This window comes from Phyllostomus discolor, chromosome 3 (assembly GCF_004126475.2).
Source record: "Phyllostomus discolor isolate MPI-MPIP mPhyDis1 chromosome 3, mPhyDis1.pri.v3, whole genome shotgun sequence".
In the NCBI taxonomy this organism is placed as follows: domain Eukaryota; kingdom Metazoa; phylum Chordata; class Mammalia; order Chiroptera; family Phyllostomidae; genus Phyllostomus; species Phyllostomus discolor.
Genome location: NC_040905.2, coordinates 122,809,599 through 122,836,046, shown reverse-complemented (window position 1 = coordinate 122,836,046; position 26,448 = coordinate 122,809,599). Strand labels below are relative to the sequence as shown.

At 45.7% G+C, this 26,448-nt stretch overlaps 1 protein-coding gene across 1 annotated transcript in view; it reads right to left on the bottom strand.

Moving 5' to 3' along the window:
- Positions 1 to 26,178, bottom strand: part of GGA2 (golgi associated, gamma adaptin ear containing, ARF binding protein 2) — a 33,614-nt gene extending 7,436 nt beyond the window's left edge. The window contains exons 1-14 of the mRNA XM_028512745.2: positions 26,025 to 26,178; positions 17,647 to 17,731; positions 16,560 to 16,635; positions 15,572 to 15,670; positions 13,471 to 13,594; positions 12,367 to 12,470; positions 11,043 to 11,123; positions 10,365 to 10,502; positions 7,835 to 7,916; positions 5,282 to 5,407; positions 4,414 to 4,533; positions 4,092 to 4,120; positions 3,441 to 3,571; positions 1,941 to 2,098 (exon numbers count right to left, since the gene is read on the bottom strand). Coding sequence (XP_028368546.1) covers positions 1,941 to 2,098; positions 3,441 to 3,571; positions 4,092 to 4,120; positions 4,414 to 4,533; positions 5,282 to 5,407; positions 7,835 to 7,916; positions 10,365 to 10,502; positions 11,043 to 11,123; positions 12,367 to 12,470; positions 13,471 to 13,594; positions 15,572 to 15,670; positions 16,560 to 16,635; positions 17,647 to 17,731; positions 26,025 to 26,115 — 1,444 coding nt within the window. The 5' untranslated portion in view covers positions 26,116 to 26,178. The remainder of the gene's footprint in view (positions 1 to 1,940; positions 2,099 to 3,440; positions 3,572 to 4,091; positions 4,121 to 4,413; positions 4,534 to 5,281; positions 5,408 to 7,834; positions 7,917 to 10,364; positions 10,503 to 11,042; positions 11,124 to 12,366; positions 12,471 to 13,470; positions 13,595 to 15,571; positions 15,671 to 16,559; positions 16,636 to 17,646; positions 17,732 to 26,024) is intronic.
- Positions 26,179 to 26,448: the final 270 nt, after the last annotated feature.

Genomic DNA, 26,448 nt, shown 5'->3' with positions numbered 1-26,448 from the left:
AACCAATTCTGTGAGCATCCTGATCTCCAGTGCTTTGAACTGTGCATCTGATAGGTTGCCTATCTCTTGGTCGCTTAAAATTATTGGTTGTGGGGCTTTCAATTCTGTTTGAGCCATCTTTTTTTTTTTCTTTGGTCTAGTCGTGCCTGTTACATATGAGGGGCAGGAGCCTTAGGTGTTCACCAGGGCAGGGCACCCCAGTTGCTGGGTTGTGACGCTGTATATGGGGGCGGGGTCCTAGAGGGAACAATGGCACTTGCTCCACTCTCTGTCGGACCTCAGTCCCTTCCATCACTTCCTCCGAGCAAACTGGGCCCCTCTGGTGCCAATTCCCATGTGGGCGGGCTTGTGCATCCCGTGGGACTTTCCAACAATCTCTCTTGTGAGGCTGGGAGTCTCTCCCTGTGCCTCAACCCCCACAGGTGTTTTCCATCAGTGCCCCAAGGCTCTATTTCCCAGCGCTGGGATCCTGGGTTGCATGCACTGCCTTGCTTTACAATCGCTGCCTCGCTGGGTCTGCCAGTTGCCACCCCTTGGCTGGGGTCTGCCAGCTGCTGCTTGCACGCTCAGGGTCTACCCGCTGCAGTCTTGCATGCCCCAGATGTCTTACGTGCGCAGTCCTAACGCTCTCTGCTGTCTGCGCCTTGCCCTGTGCCCAGCTGCCCAGCTCCGCCACTCCTACCGATCTGGATGAACATGTCTATTTTAACTTCTCGGTTGTCCGACTTCCATACAGTTCAATTTTCTGTCAGTTCTGGTTGTTATTCTGTTTCTAAATTGTTGTTGTCCTTATCTTGGTTGTGCTAGGAGGCACAGTGTATCTACCTATGCCTTCATCTTGGCCGGAAGTCGATTTTTTTTGTAATATTTTATTTATTTATTTTTAAAGGGGAAGGGAGGGAGGAAACGAGGGAGAAAAACATTAATGCCTCTCACACGCCCCCTACTGGGGGCCTGGCCTGCAACCCAGGCATGTGCCCTAGACTGGGAATCGAAACGTCAATCCTTTGTTTTGCAGGCTGGCACTCAACCACTGAGCCACACCAGCCAGGGCTGAACGTGGATTATTTTTACATCAAAAATTAACAAAGTCAAGCCCTGGCTGGCGTAGCTCAGTGGATTGGGCTCGGGCTGTGAACCAAAGTGTCACAGGTTCAATTCCCAGTCAGGGCACATGCCTGGGTTGCAGGCCATAACCCCTAGCAACCACACATTTCTCTCTCTTTCTCTCTCTCTCTCTCTTTCTCCCTCTCTTCCCTCTCTAAAAAAATAAATAAATAAAATCTTTAAAAAAAAAATTAACAAAGTAAGTATGCAAAGGGCTCCCACTGCTTACTGACTGTTTAACTTCCTCTGCCTGGTTCCAGGGCTCTCTGTAGCCTAACCTCACCACACCAAGCCACAACAGGGCCCTATGCACACACAAGGGGGCCAGGCCCAAGATCTAAAGCACAGTTGTTTCCTGCTCACATACTAGCGCTGGGCATAGGCAGTCACGATACTTAGCTGGGCCTTCAGTTTCCTTTCCTTTATGAAAAGGGTAATATCTACTTTCCTGCCTTAATGAGGATCCCTAGAAGAGGAGACTCGCCAGCCAAATTGTCCCCTTCCTAATTTCGCCTCTTCTGAGGTATTTCAGGCCACACTGAACATTACATTCTTGAATTCCAAATGAATGAACATCATGTCCCTAAGAAGACTCAACCCCCCTAATTAAATCCTGCCTGTCAATACCCTTCACTATGTCCACTCCAAGACAGAGAAAACATTCAGGAAAATATTAACTAAAAGACATGAAGTCACCTCCTTATCCTCTGCCCCAAGGCAAAATTTCCACCACTCATCTTCCCCAGTTTAAGAGCCATTCCTATGAATTCAGAGGGGATAACGCTAGGCATCTAATAGAGAAAAGGAAAATAACAGGGTGAAACTGCACTTACTAGGCTTAACAGACTCCAAAGGGACAAACACTTGAGCCAGAGGTGTATTCTGAGAAGATGAGGATGAAGCCAATGGGCCAGCCTCCCAGGACCAACCAGGAGATGACTTAGTACCTGTTGGCACTTCCTTAGGGATGTTTTTCTGTGGAATATAATTCCTGCAAAAATAAAAAATAATAAAAAATATCAAGACCAGCAAGAATTCCAGGAATCTGTAATTAGGATTTCTGACGAATAAAATGGGGGAAAAAAAGAAATACATACATGTACATAGGTATGTGTGTATATTTTAGAGGTGTATGACTTTATATAAGTAATTTAAACTATGCCTCAGTTTTCTAATGGTGTCCTAAGAATTAAATGAGAAAAATGTTTGGAATTCCACTAAGTGGAATGTGTAAGGTAATTAATGTACCTGTTTGGCAGTCCCTGACAACAGAAGCTCCATCAGGTTCAGTTGCCCACATGTGAGCACCAGGGTGAAGTAATGCAGGAAGATGGTAACACAAGTTACATGGACCATTTCATTAATACTTCTTTATCATTTTGTCCATTTGCAATATCAATTGAAAATGTTTTTGAAAAACTAAAGTCGAGACAGAAGTAACCCACCAAAATCAGAATGATGACTGGCCCCTATGGAGTGATTAGAGAAAGTAAACTGGAAAAAGCCCTTCTGGGTACAATAAGTATGACCACCTGGCACATTACTGCCACCAGAGCCCTGTGGTCTCTCTTCACCAGGGTCATGGGCACTCGTTGTTGAGAGAAGGCAAACTGCTCCAATATTTCCAGAGGCAAAGGGACAAGATCTTCGGAAACATATTCATATTCACAGCTTGAAGCACCTCTACTTTCAGGAAATCTGTACTGTAACCACTACCCAAGTACATCTAAACTGGAAGCTATATAAAGATCCATAAGGAGGAAATGATTAAATACATGTATACATATATATGTGAATCATTATATAACTACTGGAAAGAATGAAACAAATTTATATAAACTGACATGAAAACATATTAAAGATATTAACGTGATATAAAAAACCACATTGGAATACAGTTTGTAAATTATGACCTCATTTGTGTAAAAATAAGAGACAGTAACACATTACTACATGTATAGAAAAAAAGCAAAGAAGGAACATTCAACTTTGTCTTAGGGGTTGATATTTGGGACTTTCTATACTAACTGTTCCTCTCGTGATCAAATTTTCTTCATTTTAAATTAAATTATAATCATAGAAGAAAAACCCACCTATACACAACAAAAACATCATCATCTACTGCTGCTACTGCTTAAACAAAACCTCCAGAGGTCCTGGCCAGAGTGTGTCCTTCCTTGACTTACAATGGGAGTAAAAGAAGAAGAGGGGAAGCAAAGAAGCCCCTCCAGAGTGAGAGGGCTCTCCCTGCCTTGGAGGGTCACCCCAGCCCTGGTGCCATGAGCATGAGCTGCACACAGGAGCCCCCTCGCCCTTCCCACCCACAGACTCACATAGGGTCCGCAGGTGGCTGTGAGGAGAGGAGGTCCAACAAGCTCCTTTCTGCCGACGGGCTCTCAACACCACCACCTGGCAGTGTCCTGGCAGGATTCCTCTCTTCCTTACAGCAGCTCTGCCCAGCAACCTGCCAAACCAGGAACGGCTAAAATAAGGCCGGGCCCTGACTGGTGTGGGTCAGTTGGTTGGGTGTCATCCCGCAAAGCAAAACGTCACAGGTTGGATTCCCAGTCAGAACACCAAAAATAAATAAAAACAATAAAATAAAAATAAGGCCAGGGCATGAATGACCACCAGCCATGGTGACAGCATGTCACAGCTCTCCTGACCCCACCAAAGCCACCATAGCTCAGGCTGACTTCACTGCCCGATACAGGTAGGCAAGAAAGGGCAAGAGAACATGACTCCAAGTAGACCTTCAATAAGCAGGAGGGCACTACTGAAGAGGATAGGGGTATGAGAAGACAAGGATGTCTTCCCTCTGGGGTTCCAAGCTTAGATAGTAGAGCTGAGGAAGAAGCTTCGGCCTCCAAGTCTGCAAGCACCCCCTAGGCTATGCTGTAGCCCCAGTCTTCCCCTAGACAGCACTAGGTTCAAGGGACCTACCCTCTGCTCTCCTTTGTGGTCCCGGAGAAAAGCTTCCTTACCTTGTTGGTAACTGGAGTATCACTGATTCCTACAAGGAAGGAACAGAGAGATGCACACCAGTAACTCCACCTGATAGGAGCTGGAGAGTAATCCCATGTCCAACCTTTCTAGAACACTTAGAAAGCCTAGGCAAAGCAAAGTAGCCAGTCATTCACCTCATCCATGGCAGATCTGAGACTAAATAAAAGAGGGCCTCTCTGAGCTTCCCAGTACACCCAATTCCCTCCAAAACAGGCATGTTCTCCCTAAAGGGAACCAGCTTACTCACGCTCCCTGGGAGCCAGGATCATTCAGTACCTCTCCCCAATCAACCACCCTCACCTAAGGCTGCCAGGTCCTGATGAAGTAGAGATGGTGCTCTAGTCCCAGCTGGCTCAGATCCAGTGTCCACCTCCAAGTCCATCAGGCAGTTCTTCATGCAGCCTGTTGGATTCTGAAAGACTAGAAACAAACAGATTTAGGAAGGCAAGTCAGTCAGAATAACAGCCAAGTCTCCACTTAAAAGTCTATCAGCTTCTGTCAGGCCTCCTTCCAATCAAAAGACATCACATCACCCCACCCTCAACAGACCCCCAGAAAAACAAGCTCAGGAGAAAGGCTTGACATACAGCCTGAGTTGGCATCTGAAATGAGGGAGCCAGAGTGACTGCCTTCCCACCCAGCAGCCAAAGTCTTCCTCTGATGGTCTGGACACAGCAGAGCTGTATCCTCCAATTCAGAGCCCTTTGGAGGCTGCTGACCACAGCTAATCAGAATCACCTGCAGTGCTTAATAAAAATGCAAATATCCAGGCCTACCTATAAGCAATCCTGATTCAGGAGGTCCAAGCCAGAGACCTAAGAGTCTGCATTTTAACCAGTATTACAGATGATTCTGATACAGCTAGCCTGGCATCAGGAACCACTGAAAAAGATCCCTTTCTCAGTCTCCAGCTCCCGTAAGTATGCACTTGTGAGAAGTGGAATACAAACTTGGGCACAATATAGCCACCTGCCTCTTATAGCCAAAGCTGGGGTCCAGCCTGTCAGTCAACTCGTCAAGGCATGTGGGGCAGTGCTTGCAGGAAACAGAAAGAGGTCAAGTTTTCCCATTTCTACATCATAACCCAGAATATTCTGAGAGTCATTTCTTTTCTGGTATTTGCAGGCTGCATCAAAGCAGAGGGCAGGGGAAGGCTCTCTGCACATACCTCTGGAGACAGGTATGTCTCCCACTGTGCTGCTCGCTGTGTTCCCAAAGATGACACGGCCCTCCATAACCTGCTTGTACAGCAGAACTCCCTGGGTGAGGAGGTCATTTGCCTGAAGAATCTCCACTGAAGAATGAGAGAAAACAGAATCCCCAGATTTGGCTACCAACACCTCAGTCTTTTTTAAGCCATTCCACAACACAGCTATCACATGGCTCTGCCAGATTCAGTATATCCATGCCCCTTCCCCCAGGTCATGTGATCAGGCCCCTCTATTACATCTAGTCACTCAATCCCTGAACCCCAACACTTTCAGTTTTCAAGATATAGGAGGGCCCTGGCTGGTGTGGCTCAGTGGATTGAGTGCCAGCCTATGAACAACAGGTCACCAGTTCAATTCTTGGTCAGGGCACATACATGGGCTGCAGGCCAGGTCCCCAATTGGGGTGGGGAGCAAGGCGTGTAAGAGGCAACTCATCAATGTATCATTCACACATCATTGTTTTTCTCCCTCTCTTCCCCTCTCTCTAAAACATAAATAAAATAAATAGAATAGATGATTTAAAATATAAATCCCTCAATATTAAAAAAAAAAAAGATATAAGAGAAACAACCTGGCTGCTATAGCTCAATGGATTGAGCACAGGCTGCAAACCAAAGGGTCGCAGGTTCGATTCCCAGTCAGGGCACATGGCTGGGTTGTGGGCCAGGTCCCCAGTAGGGGGCATGTGAGAGGCAACCACACATTGATGTTTCTCTCCTTCTCCTTCTCCTTCCCATCCCCTCTCTCTGATAAATAAATAAATAAATTAATTAATTAATTAGAGAAACCAAATTTTTTCACCTTCTATACCTGTACTGGCCAACATGATGGCCAACAGTTGAAATATGGCTCTATCGACTATAGCACTAAAAACTTTATTTTCATTAATCTAAAATTAAAACAGAAAGCTATTTTATCAATGTGAATATGAATATTAAAAAATTTTTTGGTACTTTATTCATTTATTGAAAAGCTTTTAAGTATGTAGGGAACAAACTGGTACATGAATCTACCTTTAAAAAATCTAAACACAGATCAAGAATTCCTGAGGAGGCCCTGGCTGGTGTGGCTCAGTGGACTGAGTGCCAGCCTTCAAGCCAAAGGGTCACTGGTTTGATTCCCAGTCAGGGCACATGCCTGGGTTGCGGGTCAGGTCCCCAGTTGGAGGTACATGAGAGGCAACCACACACTGATGTTTCTCTCCTTCTCTTCTCTCTCCTTTCCCATCTTCTCTAAAAATAAATAAATAAAATCTCTTTAAAAAAAGGATTTCTGAGGAAAATGTAATGTCCAAAGTAAAATGTCCTGAAAGTATAAAATATACCCAGATTTCAACTACATGAGTATCTCATGGTCTGGTTTACCTGCAAAAACTCTCTCTCAGGAGAGAGCAAGAACACAGGACCAGGGGCTATGCAGGCCAAAGTGCCAGAAGATTACTCCTCAGCAGTGATCAACTATTTATTTCTTGTCCTCAACCAGACATCATGGGCCTCCTGAACACCACTTAGGAAGTATTCTTGCTTCCCCCTGTCCCTACCCCAGTTGAACCTGAATCTGGTCAAGCTCCCAATCCAATTTATAAGAAATATCAGGAATTTCTAAAAATATATCATGCTAAACACCATGCCATCAGAAAGGTGAGACCAAGAGAAACCGTACAAGTCAAAGGATGTATTTTTCATGCAAAAAAAATAAGGAGAAAATGGAGGTTGTCCATTAAAAGACTTAAGAAATACCAACCACTTTCAAAGTATGGCTTTTCTTTTGAATCTGCTTTAGAACAAACTGTTTAAAAAGGAGGGAAGCAAACAAGAGATGGTTAAAGAGCGAAATGCCAGGGACCTCTGAACACTGAATATTTAATTACTTTGAAATGTTTGGTATTTGCTTCAAAACAGAATGGCAGCAGTGTGGAGAGTGGTACAGAAGAAATAAAACCTAAAGACTGGTTACAAGTTGATCATCATTGACAGCTGAAAAGTACATAGGATTTTATTCTTATTCCCCTCTTTTGATATGTTTTCAGATTCTCAATAAAGAAGTTTAAATGTTTTAATACCCTATTCAGGTATTAAAATTCTCCATTCTCCCTACTACTGTCTCCTCCCCTCATCAGGCTGACTCCTTAGAGGTTACATACACAGTCCCTGAAAGCACTCAGGATGGGGGACCTCCAAGATAACCACTCGAAAATGTTTCTTGGCTTCCGTGGCATGTCCAGCCTTTCTTCAAGCTATCAGCAGTGTCTTCTCTTTCTTCTCTTACCCTCACACTCAATCTACATGATACATTTCTTCCCCTTCCTATGCTTTCAGACCAACTGCTGATTTGCTCAAGGCTAGATTCTTCTAGAAAGCAATACTAAGTCAACTGAGGCCATGTCTTTTTAAGCCCAACACTATAAACCCCAAAGTCCATTTTGCCTTGTTCCTGGCACCACAGAGGCACAACAGGAAGTAGCATGTCTGCTTGCATGCTACCTGCACAGAGAGAAAAGGAACCATTACCTAGTGCGTCGTCATCATCAATGGTGTCACCTGCCAGCCGGAACAGGGTGGGCCGCAGCTTCTCACACCTCTCATATACAGCCTGGGAAATAGAGCTCAGTTCACCACAAACCCAGGACCCATGGGGAGGCCCGGGGCCTTCCTAAGTAAGTAGCAGGGCCTGTGCTTCATGAGTTCTCCTTCATTAGCCCCAAATTCATGACTGCAGCTTTGAAGTAACATGGCAGTTACCGTTTCGAAAATAGTTTAGGTTACAATTATATGGGAATTTTTTAAGACAATAAGTAAAAGGGTGATAGGATCTTAGCTCAGAAAGAACCCACCACATCAGTGCACAGCATTCTCTTCTTCAAGTTCCCTCCCCTTGCCTTGGCAAGAACAGTTTTAGCAATGGAGGACCACCACCCTGCCCCCACCATGGAAGCCTGCAGCAACTCCCCATCCAACTGCTGTCCAATGTCAATTTTCCGTTTACAGCAACACTCTCTCCCATGATTGGCCCCACCCCCAACATCTGAGAAATCTCATCTCTGGCACCACAGGGAGAATGCTCCAGACAATTTCACCATCCACATATTGCTGAGGAGGAGATACAGCTTCTGCACATCTCAAGCTTCCTTCCCTGCAAGGGAGCTCAATTAACTAAGTTAATACTCGAGCTCCTCTCCCTGGGGCTGGTGAAATAATATATCCAACAGGTGAGTCTGAAAGAGGAAGCAAAAAGGAACCCCTTCTTCCCACTTTGCTCTTCTCCTTTTTGTTTTCTGTTTTTACCACTTTGCTTGTGAGTGCTACCTGCTTATAGTATATGGAAGTCCACTTTCAACCCTGCTCCTATCTGATCTAAGTGTTAAATAAGAACCCCCTGGTGGGAAGGACAGTGGTATGTCAGAAACATCCTAGGTGGCAGGTAAACCTGACTGATTCTAGAGTTCAGTATCAGGAAGCCACTGGCCAATACTTATTTGCCACATTTTCCAGTATCGCTTTTATCCATCATAAAGATGAAGTTTTCTTTCCTGCTGCATCTCTGTACCTCATAGCTGGCTATTATCTTGGCTGGGGAAAAACCATACTGTTTAAAAGAGCAATGTGCCAACCCTCCTGAGAGTCTGGTACAGCTATGGAAGGTTAGTTAAAAAAAAAAAAAAAAAGGAAAATTCCCTGGCAAGTGGAATGTGGAAAATTGAGAGAGATGACTAAAATGAAGGGCTAGAATGGCTGAACAATTAATTAACAGCCAGCTAATAAATCGCAAGACCCTACCCTCCCTAACTGAAGATGCCTAAGAGCAGATGGTTTAAACCATCACAGGGAGGTAGACAACAAAAACCAGACATCCACATGAAACCAAGACAGGGGTAAAACTGACCAGAAAATGACCATGGACCCCACTACATGCTCATTTCAATAGATCAGAGCACACAAAACGACACACCTGAAATATAATGAATATTCTGTTGAGATCCTCCACTGGGATATCCCCTAAAATCCCCACCTACAGAAAACAGATAAAATGCTCAGGACAAAGAACACCAGCCCATGCTCCTCTTTGAGCACGCTCAAGCCCCACTTTCCTCAGGTACGTACTTCACTTCTTCTATCCTAAGCTCTGAGGGTCCTGACAAGACTTGTACCCAGGGGAGTAGTGGACAGCAGCAGTTTGTCCTAGGCTCGCCCTGAATCCTGTCTCCAAGGACTCTTCTTTTGCCTCACTGTCCTAAGCTTTAATTCACTTTCACTTTCACCTGGACTTGTGTCTTAAATTTTTCGCTTCAGGAGTCAAGAGCCTGGAGGTTGCCTGACACACACAATGTCCCAGACTGTGCCAAGGCAGGGGCACCCCCAATGCAGAAGTGGTCTGGTAACACCACCTCACCACAGATCAGTTTTGCAGTGTCTGCCTGGCCCGGGCTCCCAACACTTCTGAGAAGTTCCCTCCAGCCACAGAGGAAGACCAGCACAGGTTTCTCTGTAACTGCCTAGTCCCAGTCACAGCTGACTGACCCAGGTAAATACATGAGTCACACTAGCCAAATAAATTTTTCTCTCAGGAATTTGGTAATGGGAAAGACTAGTTCATTTCTGCTAGCCTCATGAAATAGAAGGACAGGTAAACTTTCTGAAAGGTCTCTTCTGTGTGGTAAAGCATAAAAAGCTAGAATGCAGAGAAGGGCACAAAGCAGAGCTCCAAACAGACTGAGTGGGCCACTCAGCAGGCAATGGCGTGTCAGATATGATGTCAAGACACCAGGAACAACAACCAAAAAAAGGCAAATTCAACGTCAAAATTAAAACCTTTTGCTTCAAAATACAGTTCAAACAGTGAAAAGACAGGAGAAAATTGTCTGATAAAGGACTTGCATCCAGGACCTAAAGAATTCTTGATTGTGGAGATGGCTGCACAGATGGACACATCAACAGACATAAAAGTACACTATAAATATGTGCAATTTTCTAGTATGTCGATTATACTCAGCTATTCTTGAATTTTTTACTTATTTACTTTTTTATGTTTAGAGAAGAGTACCTGCAGGGCCTCCTGGTCTGGTGGGGCCTGCCCCGGCCTGCGGTACCTGCTCAGCATTTCCTGCAGCACCTTCACATGGCTCCGCACTTCCTCCACAGCACTGACTCTCTTGCATACCTTCTCTGACCGCTCCTGCTCCTTTGGGAGGAAGGAGAGGATGGCAGTGAGGGGCAGAGCCCTAGATGAAGCCTGAACAGGGGGTGAGAAGTGCGCACTGCACTGTGGAGAGCAAGCTCAGGGAAATCACTAAACAGTGAGTGGAGGGAATGTTCACTCAGCAGGGAAAGAAAGTCCTCAAAGCCAGGGTTCCTGCGGAAGACAGTGTAGCTGGGGGCCTAGCAAACCCCTACTTTGTACCATCAGCCATAACTCTCTAAAAAACAGATTCCCAAAGCTGGATTCTGTCCACACAATAACTGTCACTGGGACAGAAAATGATGCCTATGAAATGCTTTGTACTCCTGAATGGAAGCATTTGGAAAGCACATAGTGTAGTCCCTGCTTCCATTCACCACCTGCTGCCCTAAGGGATCCCATGGGCTGTTCGGCAGCTCAGACTAGGAGACCACCTTCTCCCCAGTGGCCTGGGGATGCGTCTACCCCATCACATGTGCACACACACACTGTGCAGCTCCTGTACAAGGCTGGTTCTGCAGAATCCAGTGGAAAAACACCCACCTCCTTGACCAAACTCTTGATCAGCCGGTTTGCAGCCCGCAGATCCTCAGGGTGGCTGCTCTTCAGAAGCCTTGATAGAAGCTGAAGGTGAACAGAAAGAGAAGAAGCTAATCCCCTCTGTGTCAAATGGCCAGTGTGTGGCATCAGCAATAAAAAAGTTAATGCTAACAATAGGAGCCCATATATTTCATATGCATATTCTGACCAAATCCTTGCAGTCACACAATCATATCTCCACAGGCACTAGTTTCCATAGGGTAGGAAGGTGGAGAACGATATTTGGCAAAGTCTGGAGACACTTCAGTTGTCACAACTAGGGATGCTACTGGCATCTAGTGAGTAGAGTCCAGGGATGCTATAAACACCCTACAGTGAACAGAACAGCCCCAATAAGAAAACTATCTTGCCCAAGTGTCAACAGTGTTGAGTTGTCCTGAATGATGGACTCTACATTGTAACAGACCTTGGTGATGTGACTCCCAATGCCCAGCAGAACAACTAGCACACAGAAGTCACTCTATCTTTGTTGAATGGATGGCAGGAAAGATGGGGACACTGAGCCCCAGATCGTTAAGTAGCTTTTCCAAAGTGACTCGGGATTCCTCTCTTTCTCAGAAGTCCATGACCTACCTCTTCCCTTGCTCCTACCACCCTCTGCAACTGTAAGGAACCAGCAAGAGAGGGGACAGAAAGAAAGGCACCAAAACCTAGCACAGCCCTGCTCATGTGCATACAGGGATGCATGGCCACTGAACACATGGATCCAAGGGGACAAAGGTACAGTTGGAAGGCAATGAGAACCACAGAGAGACACACATGGCCTGGAGTTTCCCTAGCACAATATTTAACAGGCCTTGTGCATGAGGAAGACCAAAAATGACCCAAAGCACTGCCACCACTGATTCTCTAGGGTTACCCCAGGTCTTGGCCTGAGTTTTGACCACCTTCCTTCACTTCCTTCTCTTAACTGATGTCTGAGGATTCTGGGATGCAGTAGTAAAAGAAAAATGGGTGGGAGCAGGCTTACTGGCACTAAAAAGACCTGAACCAACATACAATGGACTATTTCCTCCCCAAAATCTTCCCCAATACCACACACACTGCATATGACCAACCATCCACACTACAGAAAATACCCAGACCTTATGCTATTTCACTCATAAAAACCTGCTCCAGAAAGAACCCACTAGCCCCCTTACCATGTTCTCCCACACTTTGGTTCAAGAGTTCAGAAGACATTCCAGGGATATCTGAAGGGAGTCCCTAAAGAAGGGGTCTGATTAGGTTCCAGGTAGGCCACCAAGGTCAGGGAAGAGCTCCTTACCTTTGACTTTTCTTCGTCAGCATCAAAGATGGAGCTCTTGGGCCAGGGAGAAGGTGGAGGCAAGATTTTATCCACCAGTAGTTTAGGATCTTGCTTTATGATTCCTGAAACATGCGATTCATGAAGTGATGATACTGATATGGGTACAGTAACTTCAGCAGTACAAACCCATATAGACCCTGGTTCCTGATGTCGATCTAGGAAACACTGTCAATAGCTTTAATGAATAAACCCAGGGTATAATCCACATCCTCCCTCCAGAGAACCCAGGGAACCAGCACAAAGACATCAGAGCCTACTGAGAGCAGAACCAGAGACTATGGCTAGTGGTAAATGGGCTCTATGATGTACAAATATCGATCATTTTGTGCAGATACATAGCTCAGGGCCCAAAAGGTAGAGTGGGATCCCTGACACTCCTAAAAACACTGAGTACATGTGACAGAGGAAAATAATCCATTCTGAATCTGGTTCCTATCTCTACAGAGCCCAAGGGAGAGGGAAAATGGACACCCAGCTTCCACACAGGACACAGAAAGGCATGGATAGCATACAAATTCATAACTTTGCAAGTGAATATAGAACCTCTGGAGGTGTCAGTGTCTGTGTCTCTGTCCATCTCTGTCTCTCATGAGTCCAAGGATCCAATGCCTGCCTAAGACTGAGGTCTAGTCAGATCAGAGATGACGACACCACTACTGAGTAAAAACTAAGAATGGACCGCCTATTGTCAGGAAAAACAAGGGAGTAAGACCCTTTCTGAGGTACTGACTAAAGAAAGACCTTATGCTAAGAGCAAAGCAGGTATTGAGAAAAAATCTAGCAAATCAGCCCCCACCCTAAACACAAGCTAACGTTGGAGGAATCTGAAGTCTGGTATAGCAAGGGTAACCACAGCAACAACAATCTCAAACCCAGATTGGCTTCTGTCCACCAGAAGGAAAGGTTTGCCAATTTCCAGATATTGGAAATTACTTGTTTCAGTCTCCTCTGTCCTATATAAGATGTCCAGTTTTCACAAAAAAATTCTAAAGCACACAAAAAAAAGAAAAAAGAAACAAGTACTACGAGAAAGGCAATGCAGTATGAGTAATGGAGTCAGACCTTGTTTCTTCAGCATCTGATAAGCATCTCGGATTTTAATGTCTTCTGGAAACCAGACTGTCCAACTAAAGAGTATTTCTATGACTCTTCCTTTAACTTTGTCTGTGGTCCAGGATCCCAGGTACTGAAAACAAGCAGGAAGGATAATTACAGATCTGAAAGGGATTTAGTAGAGCACCAAGCCCACAGTAGTGCAAAAGAAACAGCTGCTGAGGCCCTGAGAGGCAAGCCCCAGAAGGTTGGTTGAAAGCTGAAGCACAGCAAGAGGTCAAATCACCTAGCACAAAACCGAGGGCTCTTTCTGGCTTTCAAGAAATCAAGCTCGAAAACAGCTAAAATTAAAACCCACCATATACTGGCCTAGGTTAGAGTCACTGAGAACATTCATTTTTTTTTAAGAATTTATTTATTTACTTTTTTTTTTTTTTTTTGAGAGGGAAGGAAGGGAGAAAGAGAGAGAGAGAGAGAAACATCAATGTGCGGTTGCTGGGGGCCATGGCCTACAACCCAGGCACGTGCCCTGACTGGGAACCAAACCTGCAATGCTTTGGCTCGCAGCCCGCGCTCAATCCACTGAGCTACACCAGCCAGGGCGTAACATTCATTTTTTAACTGGGACAAGTGTGAAATAATAAAACAATATGTTTGAACTTTATCTCCAGTTCCGGGCACAGAGTTTCAAAAACCCTTGCAATTTCCTGAGTGATAGGAATCTTTTGTTATTCACAGTAAGCCCTCTTAGACCTTACCTGAGTTTAAGCTAACCACTCAGGGTGGGCACTTAGTTTCAAGGGAGGCGATAACTATGCCAGAAAGACCAACCATGTCACTAGAGGGTTGGAATTTACAGCCTTATTCAACCCCCAGTGTGGGGCATTGGGGGCTGGAGAGTGAGTACGATCACTTGGCCAATGATTTAATCAATTGTGCCTACATACTCCAGGTAAAAACTCTGAAACAAAGCTCACAAAGCTACCTGACTGAACACACAGATGTGCTGGGAAGGTAATGTGCTTGGATTCCACAAGGAAAGGCATGTAAGCTCTGCTTCCCTTCTTCTTAAAACATTGGCCTGTGTATCTCTTCCATTCATATCCTTTATAACAATAGTAAGTACAGTGCTTTCCTGTGTTCTTTGATTCTTTCTGTTGAATTATGGAACCCTATAGAGGTGGTCATGGGAACCCCCAAATTTGTAATTGGTCAAGCAGAAGAGCAATGAGACTCATGGCTGATGTTTAAATTAGGTGTAGTCAGCCCTGGCTGGCATAGCTCAGTGGATTGAGCACGGGCTGCGAACCAAAGTGTCGCAGGTTCGATTCCCAGTCAGGGTACATGCCTGGGTTGCAGGCCATGCCCCCCAGCAACCGCACATTGATATTTCTCTCTCTCTCTATCTCCTTCCCTTCCCTCTCTAAAAATAAATAAATAAAATCTTTCAAAAAAAGAAATGTAAGTTTAAAAAAACAAATGAATGAATGAATGAATGAATGAATAAAATAAATAAATAAATAAATAAATAAATAAATAAACAAACAAACAAACAAGGCGTAGTCTAGGTATGACTGAGTCCTGAATGTGTAGGATCTGCACTCAGCTTTGGGTAGTGAGTGTCAGGACTGAACTGAATTAAACTGTAGGACATTCAGCTGGTATCAAGAGAACTGTTGCTGGGAAGCAGCAAGGCTCCATCCATGTCAGTTACCCAAGAATGGCAGAGCTAAGACAGGTGCTAGGAGAAAAGGTATGGAGCACATGGCAAGAGGTGATATGAAACTTAATGTCACACCTGATTATTTCTTGTTGTCTCTGTCAGGAAACCTGTGCTCTAAGCTAGAGTTCCTCACCCCCTCTAGGCCACCCATCCAAAGACCATTTTTAAATGGAGAATAATTTGAAGATCCTAACAGGGGAAGGCAGGGATCGGCAAGGTCATCCTAGACCTTGGAGAAGAAAGCTTTCCCATGCAGGGCTTCCTCTCTCAGCTCCCTCTCAAACCTGAGGCAGGCTGCAGGGTCTGTCCTGGAATGGGCCTGCCTTTGGAGTTTAAAGACTGGGCCAGGTGCAGTACAGTAAACAGGGCCAAGACCAGTGTACCCACCTTTGGGGACAACACTTTGATCAGCTCATTCAGGAAGCGGAACTTGGCAACCTCGCTGTGGAACTTCTCTCCACAGTGATTCACACATGTCTCCAGCACCTGCACAGACCCAGGACTCCCATGAGAATGGGGAAATCACTGGCTCCAGGCTCATCTCACATCTGTTGAGCACTTGCTGGAACCAGGGCTAGTGTTTACTTAGGACTATGAGGACACTGAAGTTTGGGAGAAGGGAGAACATTTTCAGATGTTTTTTTCAAAGCACATATTTGATCTTGCTGTATCTGACAAGTCTGTGGCCAGGAAACAGGTCAGTGAGTTATGTACCCTGAGGTCACCCCACCTTTGAAGGAGGTCACCCCACCCTCACGCAAGTGAGCCCCTTCCCCTCAGAGACAACATTTGGTATGTAAGTCCTGTGAACTGCCAAGCCACAGGATCCCTACTGGCATGCAGGTGGGACCTACACATGTTTTCTTTGGTCCATACTACTGTTTAACATTTCAAATTAGTTACCAACATCAAACATTCAGAGAATTCATATAAAAATCTGGACTTATGGTTTCTCCTGAAAAACAGGGAGTCCTAACAACTATGGGTCCAAACTCACGCCTGACAATAGCTAGCTGGTGCCACACTGCAGCCATCCTCCATTGACTGGGCATGTGGTCTCCATGACTGTGATCCTCACCCAGCGGCTCACTCATTTATGTCACCAGTCTGGCCCTGTGGGCACTGAACTTGCCAGGCCTGGACTATAAAGGGCAAAGGGAAAAAAACCCTTCCTTTCCTTCTCCCAAAGTGGGCTCAGTGCTGCTCCCTAGAAACAGACCTAGGGTGGGGCAATCCGAGCCCAACCTCCCTGTGGTCTGCTTTCTCATGGCCAGTGAGATGCGCCTTTCAGGCTCCCCACCACACCGAAATGGGACTGGGGCCCAGCTCTCTCTGGCTGCAGGACAGGAGAGCTGAGGCTACAGTTCAAACTCACCGTTAAAGCATAAAGAGCTTCTTTCTCTTGTGGAGACTGGATCTTGTGAGCCAGCAGCCAGGGTGCATGGATGGGGCTAAGGAGAAACAAAGACAGAGGGAGTCTGCTTGGACAGGAAAAAACTAACCAGTCTGACGAAGTATGCTCCATAAAGTCACCCCTCTTCCAGGAGCTCTGGTCCCACAGCAGAGATGGACTGTGACTGGCATGCAGCCCATTCACAAGCCTCTGAAGGAAGCCAAGCCCCACCTAGCTTTCCTGTAACTGCTGCTGTCCAGAGCACATCACCCTCCCCAGCCCACCCACCCCTAAACTCCAAGCTGAGCAGACAGACCCAGGCCTGTGGGTAGCCAGGTCGTGAGCAGCACACACCCCGTTTGTTGTCAGATAAAGACTAGAGTAGACAATGTGATCAAACTTTCTGCCCATTTCTCAATGCTGAATAGTCAGTAATATGCAGATTAAACATCTGGGTCCTGGCTCATGTGGCTCAGCAGATTGAGTGCCAACCTGAGAACTAAAGAGTCACTGGCTCAATTCCCAATCAGAGCACATGTCTCGGTTGCAGGCCAGGTTTCCCAGTGTGGGGCGAGCAAGAGGCAGCCATACATTGATATTTCTCTCCCTCTCTTTCTTTTTCCTTCACTTCCCCCTCTGTCTAAAAATAAACAAATAAAATCTTTAAAAAAACCTGGATTCTTCATTTCCTATTGAGACACTTTGAAAACCAGGATTCAACACAATTTTGCCTTTTTCCTGCTTCTTCTGAAGAAAGGTTACATTTAAATTATGGAAAATACACTGATCTATTTCACATTGCTAACTCTATCTGTAACATTCAGGTCTCCTAAGTGTCAGTGTTTCTTTCATAAGACTATTTAACATTTTTAAAAATAACTGCCAGTTATAAAATGACTATTTTGCTTTTTTGAAAGCCACATGAATTTGCTGTAACTATAAAACTAATGTTCTCAGTAGATCATGGATGGAAAAACGAAAGAAAGCCTAGCTGTTAAACAGTCCCAAGACAAAACAGCGTGCACTTAGTCTGAGGTACCCACAGAGTCAAGCGTGACAGTCATCTTACCCATTGGGATCAGTGTTCACCTGGTCACAGAAATTCTGGATAGCTGACCAATCCTGTTCTGACATGCTTGGGTCTGTGGCTTTATCTGCCAAGTAAATAAATAAAATTAAAGAAAGCATAATAAAAAGAAACACAGACCTCTTCCCCCCAAAAGTAAATATAACAGCTAAAGGCTATGAAATCACACCTCTAGGGGATCAAACAGTTGAAAGGAATAGGACCACACTTGTGCTGTCACCACATACCATATGACATGGCCTCAATGAATATTTGCTGACTAAATGAATGAGCATATTAGTTGACAAGCTATAGCCCTGAAAGGAGCTCCATTTCCGGTGCAGGGGTCAACCTTCGAAGGCCTTCTTCACACCCCTCATCAGGTAGGAATCTCCCACGGTGGCCCTACAATGATGATGGGCAGGGGCCAGCACATGGGAGGCTGCTTGTAAGTTTCATAGCCATGTGACAAAAGGACAAGAACATACTAAGGCTCTAGGTGACTCTAGTTGGTCATCCCACCATCTCCTTAAAAGCAATACCCCTAAATCTAAGCCTTAGCTTTCTGAAATCCTTTCTGACCGTCTTATGTAAGAAGCTTCTCTGTGTGTTGGCATCTTGTCCAAAATGACCAGAAGACATCTCCTCGCCTTCACTCCTCATAATGCTGTCCCTCTCTGCTACTGTATACATTCTCAGGGACCCCGATCCAATTATGCTAGGGTCCTCCATCCAAACAGTTGTACTTAGATGAAATCTGAGGACATTGCACATTGAAGGGCATCAGGGCACAGGCATGGACAGGAGATACCTGGAGCAGGCAGGATTATCAGAAACCTAACATGAGACCACAGTCCACTGAAGGAGGGGCAATGCTCAATCTCCCAGGAATCCGGGGTTGTATGTATCTTTCCCGGCTGGATGGTAGCAGTTTATTCTTCTCCTCCTGCTGCTACTACAGAGAAAACCTATCCAGCAGCCCAACAAGGATGCCCACCCATGTGTCCCCACCCCCAGACTGAACCAGGCCACATTCCCTTACAACGGAGTTGCTGAGACTTTCTTCATAACACTTTCCCTCTTTCCCATTGTCCAGATCATCCATGCCTACCAGCCTTTCCAATGAGCATCTTACCAGTCCTGACAGAGAAGCTCAAACTCTTCAAACAGGCTAATTCTGAGAGTCAGATTTCTGATGTACTCAGATGTCCAAGGACCATCTGAACTTCTGTGTGAATTCCATCCCCAAAACCTCCACCCCTACTCTTCCAGCTGCTGTTAATTCTCTTCCCTTTTGATTACTCAAGACTCAATGGCTAACAAGAGTTCAACTTTTCCTTAATGCAGTCACATTCATGTCTCCCCAGCTCAACAGTGAGACTTAAAGGTCATGTAATCACCGATCTTCTCACCCATGGATGCCACTCTAAGTGAAAAAGAAGGTGACAGAGGAAGCGAAGGAATGGGATTATCAATTTTCATATATCTCTCCTCTTTTTCCCCCTTAAAGCTTTTCCCCCATATCCTACCTCTCAAAATCCTGTCTACCCTTTGAGTTCCAATTTAAATGCCCTTTGCCCTGGCTGGTTTGGCTCAGTAGACTGAGTGCCAGCCTGTGAATCAAAGTGTCCCTGGTTTGGTTCCCAGTCAGGGCACATGCCTGGGTTGTGGGCCAGGTCCCCAGTAGGCAGCACATGACAGGCAACCACACATTGATGTTTCTCTCCCTCTTTTTCCCTCTTCCTCCCCCTCTGTCTAAAAAAATAAATAATTTTTAAAAAATAAAATACATGCCCCTTCTTCATGAAGGTGCCCTTGCTCTGTTTTCTCCCACCACAGAGAACAGAAGCTGTCTCTTTCTGTTGCTCGTCTAAAGTCCCACATTCTATCTGTCCCTCCCCCTTTTTTAAAATTTTACCTACTTATTTTCAGAGAGAGGGGGAAGAAGAAAGAGAAACATCAATGTATAAGAGAAATATAGATTAGTTGCCTCTCTTACCCCCCAACAGGGGACCTAGCCAGCAACCAAAGCATGTGCCCTGATTGGGAATCAAACTGGAGACCCTTCTCTTTGCAGGTGCTGAATCCACTGAGCCACACCAGCAGGGCACTTACCTGCCCCCCTTTTATGATGGGGATTGCTAATTCAGTCCTTTATCACTTACATGTCCTTGGGTTCTCTAAGCCTGTTTTCTCAACTATAAAGTAAGGAAATACCATATTTTGCCATGTATAATGTGTATGTTTTTGCCTAAAATTTTTAGGGGAAAATAAGGATGTGTATTATATATGGGTAGTACTAATTCTGTATCTATGTAAATGTTTTTAATTCTTTTATTCATGTTTATGCATTAAAAGTGTAACTCCAGAAAGCAATAATATCTGTATGTAAAATAATATCCTAGAATACAATAATTGGTTTTGTTTCTAAATATAAATAAATAAGTAATTGAATTAAAAAACAAAGCAAAAGGTTTTCTGCCTCAAATTTTGGGCCAAAAACGTGGGTGTGCATTACACACAGCAAAAATATGGCAGTGCCTTCCTCAACAAATAGTCATGAGATTTAAAGTAAATAGTGTCTAAAGTGATCAGTACAGTAGCAAAGATTAAGTAATCAATAAAGGATTGATTACTTGAAAGGACTGATTACTTAAAACTGATTTTAAGTAAATCAATTAAGTATTCACTTAATCTTTTTTAACGTATAATCAATACTTTTCTTTAAAAAAAATTTTTTTTGAGAGAGAAACATCAATTTGTTTCCCACTTATTTATGTACTCCTTGTTTGATTCTTGTATGTGCCCTGACCGGGGATCGAACCTACACCCTTGGCATATCAGGATGATGCTCTAACCAACTCAGCTACCCAGCCAGGGCAAGGACAGCTAAATTATCACTTATCTTAACACACAGCCTTGGCCTTTTCCTTTAAAAATATGTACATGTGCCTTATTATACCTAAAGGGAATAAAACTAAAGACAGAGGCATATATTCCCACAGAGTTTAGTACAATGCCTTACCCATAAGTACTCATGAAATAAGTACTCATGAAATAAAGTATTTAAAGCAATGATTCTCAGAAAATCTGATTAAGGGGGTCTGAGTTGTCTAAAATAATTCTATGTCATTAATCCTTCATGAGGTTTCGGTTCACTACAAGGTCAAGACTGACACCTCAAAGGCATTCAGCACTCAACACATGATGGACCTAAAGGCAGAGAACAGCAGGCAGGCCCCAGCACACCTGAAGATAGAGCTCTCAGCAGCCTTCCCTACAGCCAGGTGAAAAGAGTACCAATAGCTTTTCCAGAGAAAGGAGAAGAAACTGCTGGGAAGCTAAGCCATGTCCCAAACCCTTACCCAAGACCAAGCAGCTGGAAGATCTATAAAGTGTGAGCATTTTTTTTTCTTTGTATCATGAAGACCCACTCAAGGTTTGTTATAACCCCAAATAACAGTAATAATCATAGCTGCCTTCTTGAAGAACTCACTGGGGACCAGACACCATGCTGAGTGTTTTCGAAGCATGCCTCACCATTTTACATGTGAAGAAACCTGCCCAAACACAAAGCTAGAAAACAATGGGAACTATAATTCAGTCCCAGGTCTGCCTGACTCCAGGGCCCAAATATTCCTCACAGTAAAGTCTTCACTTCCTTGATAAAGTAGGACATCTTTGGCAACTAGTTTTCTTGCCTTTCTTGCCGCTAAGTTATCAGCTCCCCAAGGCAAGGTCTGTATCATTCACCTTCCAGCACCTAAAACAGTCACTGGCACAGATATTTACTAAATGAATGATTCATCTTTTGCTACACAGTTTAGCCAGTTGGCTGGACATATTGCTGACCACAGGAGACGGCCATTCTAGTTCTGAAATGACAACTCCCAACACATAATCCCAGCCTGCGAGCTAATTCAGAAGCCTAGAGCAGCTCCAGAGAACCTGACCCCCAGAGGGCAAAGACTAGGTCTGAATGGGCCAAAGCAACTGCCCAGGTTTGCTGATGCCAACAACCCCAAGGAGTGGACTGGGGCCTGAGCAGGCATGGTCAGAGAGTAACTCACAGAACCCCCAACCTGCTCCTCATCAGGGTGCTGAGAATGGCTACCCTGCCACCAAAGTGGTTTATTTACTTGGCATTTGGGTAGGACAAGTTAAAACACTACTGCCAATTTTGCTTAATAAAAGCAAGGTTTGTAGGAATTTCAAGTAGGCTAAAGGGTAAGAACTCCAGCTGTGAATGAAAATGGCTCATCCTAGAGTGACTAATACAGAAGCAAAATCATCTCCCACCAGCTGCCACCCAAATGCCAGTGTCATGCCTCTGGCCTGCTAGAAGCAGCCTGTACTATAGGGGAGCCCTGAGGCTGTGGGATAGCAGCCACCTGAAAAAACATCTGCAAATCAATCCATCAACAGTACTCACTGCATAGGGGACCCTTCTGCAGGAGATGCACACTGAACCCTCCATTCCAGCAGTTATTCAACAAGCACATGCTGAAGGCCCAAGACCCACCACAGGGAAATCCCATGTGGGCTCCACAACAGAGAACGAGCTCAGCCCCTAAGAAGCTCAGAGATATAAATTCATGAAATCCAAACACTCCTGATTCCCAAGGGAGGCATAAAAGTGGAGCTGGGAGAAAGACAGGACACAGCAGCTGGAAGTAGGCCCAAGTGGAAGCGATTCACTGAGCACTGTACTTGAAGCTACTGCCTCCCTATCCGTACTACCAGGGTTAGAATCCCAAAGATCCAGAGGAACGGGAGGAACAGGTGGGCTTGTAATAAGCATAAAACAGGCAACAACCTAAGACACCCACTACCGGGGCCTGGTTAGCCAAACTATAGTACACCCACACAACAGGGCATATGAGACTTTCATTAACAGGAATGAGGCAGTTACAGATACAGTCATGTGAAACACTGACCAAAACAATCCAAGTGTGGGAAAGCTCAGAATGTACATAAGTTGCTTCGTGTATTTTTAAAGCAGGAGCTTCTGATAACAGCTTCCTGATGATCCTTTGGGGAACTATTCCTCCCCTATTATAGGCCCAATCTTCCCCCCCTTCCCTCCACCGCGCCCCCGCCCGGTAATCCTATATGAGTTAGTTTTCTGCTACTTGCAACTAAAAAGACTAATGATAATAACAGGTATCACTTACTATGTGCCAGACACTATTCTAAGTGCTTCATGTGTATTATTTCCTTTGATCCTCATGACCTAAGAGGGATGTGTTTTTACTATTACTCCCCTCTTGGAAACATAGCTGCCTTGCCTGATGAGGCAAGGTCTGTCAGCAATCTGACATGAGCAGTCCTCAGACCCCACCTAAAGTGACTTCATTCTCCATCCGGCCTAGACTCAACGCAATCCTTCAACAACACTGCTCTCCTTGCCATATCAACCTCTCTACCCGCTTGTCCTGCAGCTTTACCACCTCCCCACCGACACCCCCCAGCAAAGCTGGTTTAACCATAGTTCACCTTCTCTGCTCCTGAGTTAGGGGCAGGCAGGCAGGATCACAGGATCTCAGGTGGGGAGGGGAGAGGTGATCCTGCCCCTATCCCCCAAGGGACATCTGGCAATGCCTGGAAACATGTTTTGTTCACTAGGAATAGGGTGTGTATTGGTACCTAGTGGGAAGAGCCCAGGGATACCACTAAATGGCTACAATGCACAGTACATACCCGCACAACACAGAATTATCAGGCCCAAAATGTGCTGAGGCTGAGAAACTTTGTTCCCAAGTGACCAGGTGGACTCCCTTCAGTTTCTCTTACCAGCCATTCCCAAATGTCCCCACCTTCCTCAAACTCCCTCAGTCCCTAATACTAAGTGGGAGGTTGGGGGGGTTGTTACTAACAAACTTATTTGCATGTCCATTGTCTTTATCTCCTGTCCCAGACAGTCAGAAAAACAAAAGGAGCCTGTCCTCTCTATGTCACCCCTTTCTGCTCTAGCTCTGACCTTCAGCACCTTTAAGCGCCTCTCCAATGACTTGGACACTGGACCTAGAATTCAGGAGGGATAGTTCCCCCAAAGAAACATCAAGTAGAGAGGTGCTCGCTCATTGGTGCCCCTCTGAAGACCTCTACTTCTGAATTCCCTCTGGCTATTATTATCTTTCCTCCATTTCACATTCAAATACCATTTTAAAAAAATAAATAGTTATAGCCCTGGCTGGCATAGCTCAGTGAATTGAGCGTGGGCTTCAAACCAAAGCATCGCAGGTTCGATTCCCACCCAGGGCACATGCTTGGGTTGCAGGCCACAGCCCCCAGCAACCGCACATTGATGTTTTTCTCTCTCTCTCTCTCTGTCTGTCTCTCTCTCTCTTCCTCCCTCCCTCCCCTCCCTAAAAAAAATAAATAAAATCTTTAAAAAAAAAATAAATCATTAAAAGCTTTACTGAAAAAAAAAATAGTAAAAGCTTTACTCAAAACGGGAGGTGGGTAATGGTGGCCAGAAGCTATACCTCCCCACAGATTAATTCTGCCTGGCCTGAACTAGACAAACTTTGTATTTCAAAGTACTTGCCAGCTTTTAAAAACTCAAAAGATTTCACATAAAAATACAGGTTCTAGCTCTATATGAAAAACTGAAAGATCTAGCAACGTTGGGACTCCATAGGCCTAAAATAGGAGGAGCTAAAGAACTGCCTTGGGCAGTCACATTCCTTCTTATCTCTTCCACCAGAGTCAGTGGGGCAGCACTTGCTGTTCTCTAGCCCAGCCCACTTGACCTTTCTGCAACTCCAGCCTAAGCCTACTGTTCTCCATTGCCTCCTAATATCTCTGTTCCCACCATTTGGTAACTCCCAGCTTCCACCTCTTCCAACCCCCATATCTGCTTCTCCTTTCATCTTCAGGCTGCTTATCCTATCTGCTTCTTAAATGATGAGGTTCTCCATGCTCCTTCTGCGAGTCTCTCTCTGCACAAGCTCACTGCCAATGAACTGAAGATTCCCAGGCTGACCTCCAGCTCTTACCAGATCTGGGGTTGACCAACTACCTACTGAGAGAGCATCTTTCCAACTGTGCCAAAAGCACCTCAAACTCCATTACTCACCTGTCCCCTCTTCCCTAAACCAGCTCCTCCTCATAGGTGAAGCATCTGTAATCAACCAGTTATCAGAGCCTGAAACCTGGAATCCATTCTAGATTCCTCCAGGTCTCTGCCTCTATTCTAGAGCATCAAAGCTGTTTGTGCCTGCTAATCATTTCTACTCTCCATCCCAAAACCTTTGTCCTCCTACTTGACCCCCTCAGCCCTACCAGAAGAGCTTTTAATCTCTTCCTGCCTTAAATCTCATCTGCCTAACCAGTTCAGCTCCATATGGCTGCTGGTGATGCTTTTAACAGATGTACATGATCACAAACTCTAAGGCTGAAACTTCCACACCCCTGCCCCCACACCATGGGCAGCAGACAAGCCCCTTAAAGAGCTTGTCCCAGCCAGCTGCGAAGCCTTGTTTCCAGACTCTCCAGGTTTTGGACTGCAGCAGTACTGACCTACTCCTTCCCAGAATGCTCCAGCCTCCGGTCCCCCAGCTTTTGCACATGCGGTTTCCTCTCTGAAATGCTGTCACCTCCACTGTCTACTCAAGTGCCATGTCCGCTGAGACAAACTCCAGAAAAACAAACCAAATCCTACTACTGCAGGTTAAACAAATGCGCCCCTCTGCCCATTATAAAAACAAGTTGTTGTTGTTGTTATAAGCTTGGACCCACTACAAACTGTCTTCGTAAGTGAGGACACTGTGCCATGCATCTCTTTGCCCAGCACCTAGAAGAGCCCAATACAAGAAGGGCATTCCTTAACCTCTCTCTTAACTCCTCCTGGGTAACACGGGGGCAGTAACTCTCCTACCCCCACGACTGGTGTCAAGTTTCCAGGAGGCGACCCTACACAGAAGCGGTGAGCCCATTATGAACACACGCACACAAAAAAAGGACTTATTTTGACACGAAAGACGGCAGCAAAGACCTTCCCAGCTCCCGAGAGCGGAGGAGGCTGCTCATTTTGCACGACAATGTCTCCTAATCGTCCGCATTTCCAAAACCGGGTGAATGACGGTAGCCGTATCTCGGCATGTTACTGAACATTAGCAACGGCTGAATAAGTGGGTGGCACAGTGCCGAGCACTAAAGAAAGGCTCAATAAACGTTAGTCATTCCGCGAATGCTTCTGCGCCTGGCCTGCAAAGTGGAGATGAGTCCAGTGACAGGGCTCCGCCCGCTGCCCCGCGGACCGCACGGGCTCAGCTTCCGGCCTAGGCCCCGCCGCGGCCAGCCTCAGAGGAAAGGCACAAGGAAGCGGGAAGCCAGGCCTCACGAGCGGTGCAGGGCCCGGGGGCCCGGCTACTCACTGAGCCACAGCTCCAGCGCCGCCGCCCGCCCCGGGAACCCCTCGGCGGACTGGGCTGCAGCACCCGCCGCCATCGCCTCCGCTTCCGCCATGCGGTAAGAATGGCTCCCAAGTGCGCAGCCGCTCTTGCGTTAAGCCGCCGTCCCGCTCGCTAAAGTAGCAGACGCAGCTGCCGCGGGTCCGCACGTGACGAGGCGGGGCCTGGTGCAGACACGCCCGCCAGTCAGACTTCTGCTACTGCGCTGGGCGGGCCGCTGCCTCACCTAGGCGTCAAAGGGGGACGAAGCCCGTCCAGCCAAACTCGCAGGGTCAGCGATGTCCGGTCTTTCAGAAGTAGGCCTGCCAGATGAAACACAAGATGCGCATGGTTGAATCTGAATTTCAAATAACGAATAATTCTTTTAGCACTTTTATTCAGGAGGGTT